Source organism: Fulmarus glacialis, unplaced genomic scaffold (assembly GCF_000690835.1).
Source record: "Fulmarus glacialis isolate BGI_N327 unplaced genomic scaffold, ASM69083v1 scaffold5364, whole genome shotgun sequence".
In the NCBI taxonomy this organism is placed as follows: domain Eukaryota; kingdom Metazoa; phylum Chordata; class Aves; order Procellariiformes; family Procellariidae; genus Fulmarus; species Fulmarus glacialis.
The window spans coordinates 1-12,388 of NW_009205957.1; the positions used below are offsets into that span (position 1 = coordinate 1).

General features: G+C 41.3%; 1 protein-coding gene across 1 annotated transcript; it reads left to right on the plus strand.

Annotated features, from left to right (window-relative positions):
* Positions 1-8: 8 nt before the first annotated feature.
* Positions 9-12,388, plus strand: XRCC6 (X-ray repair complementing defective repair in Chinese hamster cells 6; the record flags this gene model as incomplete). Its single annotated transcript, XM_009575566.1, has 11 exons — positions 9-122; positions 637-775; positions 2,699-2,953; positions 3,796-3,979; positions 5,322-5,508; positions 6,712-6,880; positions 8,033-8,194; positions 9,112-9,241; positions 9,893-9,993; positions 10,945-11,058; positions 11,896-12,388. Coding segments are annotated over 11 exons (1,752 nt in total), but the record flags the coding sequence as incomplete, so codon positions are not given.

The window sequence follows — 12,388 nt, forward strand, 5'->3', positions numbered from 1 at the left end:
CCGGTTCCGTAGCGGACTACAGGTTCTCAGGTCGGGACAGCCTCATCTTCTTAGTCGATGCCTCCAAGGCCATGTTTGAGTCCGACGGGGACGGAGCGACTCCCTTTGATATGACCGTCCAGGTAAGGCTGCTCAGGGAGCCTCGGGGTGCTTCACAGACCCTCCCGGGATCGCTTTCGGCACGGCCACGGGTATGGCTACCGGGTTGTCGCTCTGCCTGATCTCTTGGTGTAAGGTCACTGTGAAACCCGAGCGACTCAGATTGCTGAATGGCTGTGGGTTTGGGAAGATCTGTTGCCTGATGGGCCGTGCTCAGAGTTGGGTGAGGGAAGTGTCTATAGAACGAGCGATCAATCTGCGTTCAGGGTGGTGTATTTAAGAGATGTTTATTTCATTGATCTTGCTCGTAGAAGGGGAATGGTAATGAAAAATACATAAGGCTGTGTACTGAAAAAAAGCCTCTCGAAAAACAAGATCCCAAATTCTTTCTCCTGTTGAAATTTACCTTAAAGCATTTGCTGCAGTTCTTCTGTTTGCTAGAGTCTGTTTATATAAACTGCTAATTGCCAAAGACAAAACTTTTGCATCATTACTGCAACTGATGTTCTTCATATTTTGACTTGTGTGCCTTTTCAGTGCATCCGGAATGTGTATACCAGCAAAATTATTAGTAGTGACAGGGACCAGTTAAGTGTCGTGTTCTATGGTACAGAAAAGAACAAGAACTCAGCAGATTTCAAGCACATCTATGTTCTTCAGGAGCTGGACAATCCAGGTAAAGGTAGTAAAGTGATACGAAGGTTATGTAGGAAGATGGAGTAAGGAAATCTGTGTAGTAGCATTGTCAGTAAGTGGTCTCTCTGAAAACTGAGAGCTATCAGATAAACAAAAAAATTCTTGTTACTGAGATGCATGGGGGTGGGGATAGATTTAGAAATGTATTGAAAGCTTAGAAGCTTAGTGGGAGCTTAGCTTTTTCTGTTATAGTTGGAGCAGATCCCTTTCCTATGTCTTTTCATCTATTTTAACATGGTGGTTCACTTGCTGTCTGCTAAACCTAAGAGGATCTCAACAGAACTCTTGAAAGCCTATCATGTGTCTGCCGCACTTCAGAAAAGTGTGTGTATATGCTAAGGCACCACAGATTCCAGCTGATGGAGAATATCACAGAATGGCTGAGGTTGGATGGGATTTCTGGAGGTCATCTTGTCCAACCCTCCTGCTCAAGCAGGGTCGGCTAGAACAGGTTGTTCCAATACGTTAACCTGTTTAGAGTGTTCCATCTCTTATTTTCATAATAAGTTTTGCAATTCTTGAATTTAGCTCTTCTGTTTTCTTAGAATTTCTTAGAAATACCTAGCATCTGCTTGATAACAAGAGTCAGTTGCTGAATTGGAAAAATTAGTAGGAGGAGTGCAAAGAATGCATGCTAGTGGTGACAAATTCTCTGACAGCAGCGAGTCTTGTGGGGGGATTTTGTCTACTAGCTTTTAATAACAGCCTTTATCTCTGAGGAGGTTTGATTTCATTTTCTTAACTGGGAGGTGCAGGTTTAATAACACATGGGGTTCTGCTGAAAGAACTGTGCCTTGTCCTAATTTCAGAATTAATTACAATGGGGACCCGACAAGACTGCCCTAGGTTCTTCTCCCTTTTCTGGCAGCAAGCGCCTTAGGCTTCTCGCTCATCCTTTTTCCTCCTCCTTCTCTGCTTGCCCTTTTCCCTGCATTAGAGGCAGTAGCTTCGCCGTGCTGATACAGTGCAGGTGAAAGGTGGGTGTTGTTAAAAAGGAAGAGAATTGTATATTTGCTGCCCCTGGAGAGCAGCATGTTCTGGAGAAGGAAGAAATACTATAGTTAGTTATTATGTAGTACGTAATTATGAACACTTATGCTATTAATTAAATGACAGCTGAGGAGATGAAAGTAAAATAGTAAATGGGGGGGAAGACATTTTCAGGTGGGATTTCGAAAGTGTTATAGAATTTGAGTGAAGGACAAAGCAACAAGCTCTGCAGAATGCAGTAGCTGAAAAATGAAAGCTTGTCTCCCTTTGTAGGGTTATGGGAGAAGACAGAGAATGTGCTATTAGACAGGTGGGAAAAGGAGTCATAGTTGGGCAGGAGTAATCCACAGGGCTTTAAAAATGTTGTCAATACCTGCCCTGAATATTGCTGTGCTCCGTGTTGTGATCTATGGGCTGAATCTGACCTCTAGGTTGATGCTATCTGGCACGTGGGGCAAGGGAGCAGGAGGAATTCTCCACCTTCCCAACGTGCCGTGGAGATGCAGGATGCATTTCAGCCTCCTCTCCTTTCTCTGGTGGCGCAGCAGTCTGCCGTGCCTCTGCAGCGGGTGCAATTGCTGCCTCTCCTGCTGAGAACTTGTCCTTTCAGTGTAGAGGGTTTGCGATACTTTGATCCCTGCCTGTTTCCCTCCCCCAGCAGGAAGGTGCTAGGGCTCTTTATGTCCTTTTGGCCCTAGTAGGTGCTTTCAAGTGGTAACTGGCTTGCCATATTGCAAATGTTAGGCTATCCGGAAAAATTTTCTCAGCCAGGTGTTGGAGGGGCACCGCCACAGAGGTGCTAGGGGACATTACTCAGACGTCAGCTGCAAGAGACCCTCGGTGCATGTTAAGAAGCGTTTGTGGTACTTCTTTCAGTATTTCTAATGCATGTGAATGCTGTTATCTCCCCTAGGTGCAAAGCGTGTTCTAGAGCTGGACCAATACAGGGGAGACGAAGGACAAGTGCGTTTCCTTGAGACCTTTGGCCACAATGCTGACTATTCACTGGGTGAAGCACTCTGGGCCTGCTCGAATCTCTTCAGTGATGTCCAAGTCAGACTGAGCCACAAAAGGATCATGCTCTTCACCAACGAGGATGACCCTCATGCCAATGACAGTGCTAAAGCCAAGCTGGCCAGGACCAGAGCTGGTGATCTGAGAGACACAGGTCATTATTTTCCCCTTTAATTTCAGGCAGAATAAAAGTGATGTATCCTTGCAGCAGATGTTAACCGCATTGCAAGTTTGTGATGGAAAAAGAATGTAAAATATCAGAACTGGGGAATCTTTCTGAAGGTTTCTAAATTAGAAATTTGGTATCTAATCTAAATCAGAAAGTCTGTTATCCAATCTGGTATCCAACAACTAACACTTATTTTCTAGGATCTCTTTGTCTACTCTGATAGCATAAATCAGGACTTGAGAGGGCCATGGAAAACAAAGTCTACTTTATTTCATTGTTCCACCATTTTCCGAGAAGGGAATAATAACACTAAATTAACACAAAAGGAAAATTATTTTAATGACTTCATTTTGAGTTAGCTGAAGAACAGCAACCTGAGCTCAGAGACTAGAGAGCAAATGCTTCATTAGTTTAACTACGTAGCTGAGATAACCAGTGTTTTTGGAGTTCAGCAGATGTGCTGGATCTAGAAGTTGTGAGGCTTCCTTAACCCATTAGCCCTTATAACTGGGAAAGGGGAAGTTCTGAACTCATTCCTTCCCTCTATGCCTGAGGTAAGATTATGTTTTATAGGAGCTTGTCAGAGCTGTTTCATACACAGTGTTGTCCAGATTCTTAGTTAGGGAGGAAACGTTTTCTATGCTACGTTGTTTTGACTGAAGTTGAAGAATGTCTTTTGCCTCTTTCAGGTGCAGATGACAATTTGGAGCTTATTCTTGCTTAAATTGTTTGCCTAGATAGAGAAATCTGAGAGTGCTGAGAAACATGCTGATGTAAGAAAAAAGCAGTTTCTGTGATCCTCCTCCTATCTCTTACCTTGTTTCTAGGTATCATCCTGGACTTGATGCACTTGAAGAAGCCTGGAGGGTTCGATATCTCTTTGTTCTACAGGGATATCATAAACATAGCAGAGGATGAGGACCTTGGGATTCAACCTGAGGAGTCAGGGAAACTGGAACATCTCATGAAGAAAGTACGAGCAAAGGAGACAAAGAAACGGACTTTAGTCAGGTTTGTGCCTGGTTATGATATTTCATTCAGTGGAGGCACCTGATGTTATTTTTAGACTGCATCTCACCTCCCTCTTCTGGAATGATTGGTCTATAAAGACATCAATGCTTACATTCCTCAATCTTAATTACTTAGTCCAAGATTGGTGTTTCTTCTGTATCTTCCAAGGATATTTGTCCTTGGTGGATGAGAAGAGTGGGGAGTGAAGCTAGGCCTCCTTTTTTCCTCTGTGCGACATCTCTTGTATTGAGCTTGGCCAGAAATGATCATTTTTCAAAAAATGACGTTATTGCCAAGTAAAATACTTACCAAAAAATCTGCAACATATAAAATGGGTAGTTTATAGTGAAATCTGATTGAAATTAGGCTTTTCTTACTAGTGTTAACTTAGAAAAATTTAATCTCAATGTGACTGGTAGGTATTTTGGCCTATTATTAAATAGTTATATGTGGCAAGTCTGTCTAGGCACTTGGTGTGGATTCACACAGCCTTGATATTTCTGATCTCCTACTGAAAGATTAGAGATACTTACGGAGAGGTTAAAGGGATCTTGACAAAGCAGGTAGAAAGTATTTTTGGAACGACAGCTGGGCTTTTTAATGAGTGAGTTCACAGCAGAATGATGTGGGAAGCACAGAAAGGGAATGAACTTCACAGCCTAGTGTTTTTTTAATACATATTTTAAAAAATCCCAACCTGAGCTGTTGTCACTGGCATTCTTGCTCCTGCTCACAACTTTATTTTCCTCTTCTGGGAATGTTCCTCAAGTTTTCTAATAATTGAGGAGGAAGAATCCTGTACCAGTGATACCTTTTAGAGGAGAGGAAGTAATATTCACAGTAATTCACTGTTCTGCTCTCAGAACTTGAAGATTACCTCCAATTTTAAACCTTTACTTCTGAATTTTTCTCTAACTTCTGATTTTTTTTTTTCTTAAATCGTGGTATTGTTTGTCTTGATGGGGTTCTTTTGGGGAATTTTGCCTTCTGTGTGAACAGCTGTGTGAATTCAGAGGTCACATTGCATAAACACAAGTGGGGTGCCCAAATGTGAACTTGTCCTGTGCTCTGCTTGAGCATAGCTGCCCTTCAGAGTGAAAAAAGGTGAAAGAAGTATGGTACATTATTTGTGTTTAAATCATTTTAATGACCAGAAGTGACAGCATTGCAAGAATGTTTTTATGTAAGTGAGGTTATGTCTCAAGTAATAGTTTGCTTCCAGAGATATATGTGATTTTGGGGGAGGAGAAGGTCAGAGAAAATAAGGTATCTGACAAGATGACTTTCTTTTGCAAAAGTGATCTTTTGGAAGTCTCAAGTCTGTATCTGCTTTTTTACACAGGTTACATCTGTATCTGAACAAAGATCTGTCGCTTTCTGTTGGTGTTTACAACCTCATTCAAAAAGCTTATAGGCCATATCCGGTGAAGCTTTATCGGGAAACTAACGAACCAGTTAAAACAAAAACAAGGATGTTTAATGGAAAAACAGGCAGCTTGCTTCTTCCTAGTGACACAAAAAGGGCTCAGGTAACGTATTGATTATGTGCCTGCTTTTTCCTGTCTCTGTGATGGGGGGGAGATACTGAGTCTTGTGCTGCTTTTGTTTGTATTTCACTTTCAAGATCAGATGCAGAAATATTTACTTCTGTATGCCCCTGGGGATAGCCTGGTCACTTTGTAAGCTATGCAGAGTGAGGATGGGTTGTTTCTCTGGCATGACTGTCAAGGGAAAGCATAGCCACTGGTGGAAGCGCACTCAGGAACACAGGTCATTTCTTTCTGTAAGGCAGAACCAGGTTGTCAGAGCCTGACCTTGTGTGGCTTTGTGCTATCACTGCTGGTGTTATCTTTTGATTCGTTAGGAACAGATTTTGTCCATTTTATTAAACTTACAAGTGTGAATCACGGCAGGGGTTGGAGCTCTTTTCCAAACAAAAAAAAAAAAGGCATATTACCTTTGTTTTTTGTTATTTTGTTCTTTGCTTTGCCTTCCTGCTTGATAGTTTGGCTGATGCAGATTGAATGTCACGTTCTGTTCAGGCACAGCCTTATTTCAAAGCAGGATATTCAGTTGCTAGGTATATTGTCACAAGCGCACTTTGTGTGTCCTCAGTTTATTTATACTGGACATTAGTTTCTTGAAATAAACATTAGGAGATGAACAGAAAGCTGAGCATTAAGCCCTGATGTCTAACTTCAGCAGCTGGACTACAATACGTTTTTGTTCTTGTGACGCATGAGCAATGCTTCAAAAGTGTTGTTTCTTGGTCACTGTTGTCACTTGGTCACTCCCACCAGGAGTAGGTAACTGGCGTGCATCTGCTGAAGCAAGTTTGGAATCAGACAGGACCTCTGAAAATGTCTGGTCCAACCCAGCCCAGAGCAAGACTCACAAAACCAGATCAGGTCGCTCAGGGTTTGTTTGGGTCAGCTCTGAAGAACTCCCAAGGATGAGATGTTACAGCCTCTCTGTGCCAGGCTTAACCATTGTCTTAGGAAAGATGATGACATTTTGCTGATGTCCAAGTGGAATTTCCCTTGGGATAACCGTCACAGACTGCGACTTGCCATTTCAGTGTGCACTAATGATGAGGGTTTGCTCTGTCTTGTCTATAACCCTCGTTTCAGTAGTGGAAGAGAGCAATTGCATCCTCCTCCTGTCCACCCCCCTTCCCTCCCTGCAATTTTTTTTATGCTGGCAGCACTACTATCTGCTCTTCCCTGGTTTAGACATACGGAAACCGCCAGATTGTGCTGGAAAAAGAGGAAACAGAAGAATTAAAACGGTTTGATTCTCCAGGCTTGTATCTGATTGGCTTCAAACCACTTTCAATGCTAAAACAGCACCACCATATCAAGCCCTCCCAGTTCATCTATCCTGAGGAGTCCCTAGTAAGTGGTAAGTAAAGATGGCAAGAGAAGATTCATCACCTTGCATTAGGGTAACCAGCTGATTCATAGTGTGTTTGAGTGGGGATCGTTGAGTGTAAAATCTTTGTCTAACTTAAAAACTTGCTAATGTTAAAAAATATAGAATTAACTGTAACTGCTCCTCTCAGCTGCAGTTAATTCTTGTTTTCTTCAATAGCAGAAAAGCCGTTTGGGCTTCATGTTTCATCCATCATGACAAGCAGCTAATCAAACTATGCAGATGTAGTTCCAAAATACTTGGTTTTTTTGTTCATGAAAGTGAAGGATCCTAGTACCTGACAAGAAGGCAAAGGTGGTTTAAAAAAAAAAAAAACAACAAACAAAAACCAAACCCCAAACCAGTGAAGATAATTGCTGGTTTTAAGTCCATATCAGCTAGGAGTGGAAGCACAATACCCGGGAAGCACGTTTGAATTAACAGCACTTTACAGTCTTGTAAAGAGAGAGGGAGAGGATGCTTAGGACTGCTTTTTCTCCCCTTTTTATGTGTATATATAAGTCTGTTTATCTAGAAATATAGTATTAATCCATCCCAAGCTGCAATAGTAAAGAAAAAGCTCCAGCTCCTCAATCTACCGCTGGATAAAGAGGGCTGAGTTATGACCAGATGCTTTGCAGTGTCTGACTAAAGAAGAACCTTTACACTAGCTTCTCCAGCTTAGCAGTTTCCTAAACAAAACACCTTGCTTATATGTCAGTCTTTTCCTGACCACCGTATCTGGTAAAATACAAAGCAAACGTGTACCTCAAAAGAGGAATATCGCAATCTGAATTCTTAGTGTATTACTTCTGCAAAAGGTCCTGTGATGTGCTGCTACTAAGGTGTCCCACCAGAGCAGAAAGAGCCTTTGTCGATACCTGTTTGCAATTTTCAACTGTATTTCATTACTCAGATGCTAGTGATTTCATTTCTTTCACCAGAACTCTCACTGCTCTGGTCAGCAGAGACCCTAACATTGTCATTTTCGAGGGCTACCCCTTCCAAAAGTTGCTTTTTACCTCTGAAATATTGCAAGCATCTCAAAGAAGTCACAGGTATTGAAACTGTAATATCTAGGGTTACATTCCTGAACAAAGGAGCAAAGCTGTCAATCTGACCAATACAGTCTTTACTTTGCAGGGAGTACAACACTATTTAATGCCTTATTGATGAAATGCTTGGAGAGGGAGGTGATGGCACTGTGCAGATACACCGCCCGCCGGAACACTCCCCCTCGCTTCGTGGCCCTCGTTCCCCAGGAGGAAGAGGTGGATGAGCAGAAAGTGCAGATAACCCCGCCAGGTATGGGAAGAGATGCTGCCTTTCCCTGCATGATTAGATGCAGTCAGCATAATAGCCTCCTGTATTGCATAAAAATATTCTTGGTGCTGTTCCCCTGAAAACTGGGGAGAGTGCTTTCCAACATCCCTTTTCTTCAGTTTTGTCATTGTAAGCATCTGATGATGAATCTATTTTTAAAACCCCAGTTGCATCAGTGCTTGCTCAGGTGTAACATGGCTACAGTATTTTCCCACCTCTTACGTTTTTTTTAGCAGATTCAAGTAACTGACCTAAAAATTAAAAGCCCTTTTTTCTGTTTGCTGACTAGACGGAATGTCTTTCCCTGAATTTTATTGTATCCTTGGATACGTTTTAAAGCCTTAAATAAATAATCTCACATACTGAGCCTCGCACCGTAGCAGCTGAGTGGGCAATGATCAGGGAGCAAAGGCAGACTCTTGCTTTTTTCCATTTTCTCACCTCTCTAACTGGAAAATCCTCTTCTGGGGAGGATGTAAAGTACAGGAATAACGCTGCTAGTGTATAGTGTAAAGCATTTCAGAAATAAAATGTGGGCATTAACTTAATTTTCAAATAAGCCTTTTTCAAGCTCATATCTAGTGAGAGGTGGGGAAGGTGCACAAGTTGATCTTCTGTATAAAAAGCAGGTGACAAGTTTTCGGCTCTTAGCTATGCATTTAGTTTGAATCTCTTTCAAAAAGCCATTAGTGATGTTGGTTATATATATTGAGATTGGGATTGAGTGTCGTGCTGTCGGTACTAGGAGGTGTTATGGATTGCTGTTGTTTACAGCAAAATAGTAGCTAATTTGGGGAGTCATCAGACCTAGCTAATAAGAACCTTGGTCTTTCCCGTAAATTATTGTTTTGAGGCAATGGTTCTGCATAACTGTTCTCTGCTCTCTCTCTTCTGTATAGGTTTCCACATCATTTTCCTACCGTATGCAGATGACAAACGGAATGTTGATTTTACAGAAAAGGTGCCAGCCAGTCGAGAGCAGGTGGACAAAATGAAGGAAATAATTCAAAAACTCCGATTCAAATACAGGTACATGGAGATAAACAGTGTGCTTGGGGGGGTGACATGGGGAAGAAAACGCAACACTATTGCTTGCTCTGATGCATACGTTGTTCAGCTGTGGTGTCCACAAGATGGGATTTTGATGCATTTTGATGCAAGTTGCTTTATTCTTAATTATTCTGAATACCCAGGCACCACGTGCAGTGTGTAGCCCGTTCTGGAGTTCTTTATAGAATGTTCTTGTTCTCTGGGCTGTTGTCGTTTGTTGCAGAGGTATCATATTTTATTGTTGTTCTGCCAATCTATTGCAGATCAGACCTGGATCATTTAAATTAGAGCACTTTAGAGAGAATAGTTAGGCCTTTTTCATTATAGATAGGATAAATTTTACAAAGTGCTTTTATGGTAGATTTTTTTTCTACGTATGTGGAAAGTAGCATAACTAGTATTAAAGCCACTGTCTCCATTTGTCTCGCACAGCTTTCTAATGTGGTTGATGCATGACAGGATAGTGATTCAGCAGGTAAATTGAAACGAGGAAAAGCAGTTCTTCCGATGGGATGGATTGTTATGTGGGAAAGAGGGAAGTTTTACTTCGAAAGAGATTGGTGGCAGATCTTATGTGTCTTGTCTGTCTTCTTGGCAGCATGCATTGACATTTTGAGGGATTCTTGACAGGACTGATAGCTTTGAGAACCCAGTTTTGCAGCAGCACTTCAGGAATCTGGAGGCATTGGCGCTGGATATGATGGAACCAGAACAATCTGAGGATCTTACAAGTGAGAATTATTGGTGGGTGCGAAGGGAGGTGGGGTAGAGGGCTCTTGACTTTGTTCTAAGTCAAAGATGTGCTACTACAAAACCAAATGTCTTTTAAAAAATATTTTAGTTGTGTGCAGTCCCAAGATGTAGAATTCTGGATGTGTCTATTCTGAAATACTGAAACGTTACTTTCTAATGCTGTCACTTTTAAGATAAAGGAAAAATTGATCACTTTACCCTCCAAAATTAAAATTGAATCACCTTTTTTCTGTGGTGACAAATGTTTTCTCTGAAATTTCTCTCTTCGGGACTCTAATTAATATTTCAGTCTGATAAATGGGCAGGATTACTTAGAGAGTTATTCTGCTAGGAGGCAACGATGCCACCTTGTGGCTGTGAGAGTTTCTATATGAGAATATCTTGTCAAAGGATAGAAACGTACTCCTGAAGGGAAAGTTCCTTTTTTAAAATTATCTTGTACTCCAGGAATAGCATTAGAGTAACTATTTATCTCTTCTGAAGTGATACCTAACAAATAATCTAGGTCCCTGTGCTAGATATCATACAAATACGTGACAGAAACAAGCTCTTCTGCCCCAAACTACTCGCAACCTTAGGTAGTAACCTGTTGTATTTTAAATGTCTGAGATTAGACCTGGGTAACAGTGCAACCAGGTAGGAGATCTTCTATATCACTTCCACCATGTCAGTTTTGTTCTGCTTATGTATTTCCCATTCAGGGATATGTGCGAGTCCATTACATATGTATCATACAAACTCTTGATATTACCAAGAGCTGTAAGTTTCTCATTTGTGAATATCATAACATAGGTCTTTGCATTTTGCCTGCTTGCGAGACACTTGCATGCTAGTTTTTGCAGAAGCACAATTGTATCTGGTGATGGCCTCATTTAGACTTTCCTGTGATCACTCTGTTTTTGAGAGGGCAAATCTTTCTCTTTTGCCAGTGCCAAAGGTTGAAGAGATGAACCGCAGGCTGGGCAACCTGGTGGAGGAATTTAAGCAGCTGGTTTATCCCCCTGACTACAATCCTGATGGGAAGGCTGTAAAGCGAAAACAAGGTAAGTAATGACAGTGCAGACATGCAACATGGTGTCTGTGTTCTTTGTTTAGAGGCTTCTGCGTTTTCAGTTTGTCTCATAGTTTAAAGAAGCTGCTTGTGCAGTAACTCTTTACTCATCTCCACAACAAAGTGGACTTATATCCAGCAGTGATTCTTAGAGAGTAGAGGATATTGTGGTATCCAGCTAGAAAACTGCTGGAATGAGAAACTACATAGTGAAAAAACAGAGAAGTATAGAAAGCAATGTGGGTAAATTACTGCAAAATATATATTTGTTTATTATTATTTTTATCATTATAATTATTAATGACTTTGGTTTTTTTACAATGGAGTAGTAAAATCGTTCATGCTTTCATTTTGTGTTCTTGGTGAGGAAGCACACTTTTATGCACGGGCTGTTTAGCAAGTCCGAGATAGGCATCTTTAGGGCTAAATATCTAAGTAGTGCTGAAGTACATGTGTAGTTTGGGAGTCTATGAAACTATGCATGAAGTGGGAGTGTCAGTTAGCTGAACTCCCTGTGGAATAGTTGCATTCTCCTGTCTAGATGAGAATCCCTTAAAAGTTTCATTTGGGGATAATCTTTCCATCAGAACACAAAGTTTCATACTTGAGTTTGAGATAATTCTTATCAATGAAATATATTACATGACTTACGTAGTGAGTGACACCTACTTCATAAAACACAATATGGAAACTAGGTCTGTGAGTGTGTAGGTAGCTGTTAACGTACCATGTGCTAATGGCCATTAACTGTGGTATGTATAAGAAACATTGATGTCTTTCTATTAAGAAACTTTTTAAAATATTGGTGATCTAAAATTTATTTTTCTAGCTTCTGATGGTCAAACTGAGAAGAGGCCCAAGGTAGAAGTCTCAAAAGATGAGCTGCGGAGTCACGTGCAGAAGGGCACTCTAGGCAAGCTCACTGTACCTGTTCTGAAGGACGCATGCAGGCTTTACGGGCTGAAGGGTGGGGGGAAGAAGCAGGAGCTCATGGACGCGCTAACTGAATACTTTAGTGAGCACTAAGCAGGAGCAGAAGGCCCTGGTTGACTTCCTTCTGCTTAAAGTTTTGGTTGTCTTATGTGGATGCTGCGTCTGTTTAATCTTGCTATGGAGGAGAAGGCAACTAAATGTTGCTGAATCTAGCAGTGGAGAAACTTTTTACTCTTAGTTGTGAAACATCTCTGCAAAGTTGGATTCTGTTCACAGTAGCCAAAGGCAGAATTAAATTCCCTGCTAACTCAGGTCACCCACTGCAAGTGAACACAGTTGTGCCTTCCCGGTTTCTTAATAAAAGTTATTTTGGAGTTCTTACTTTGCAA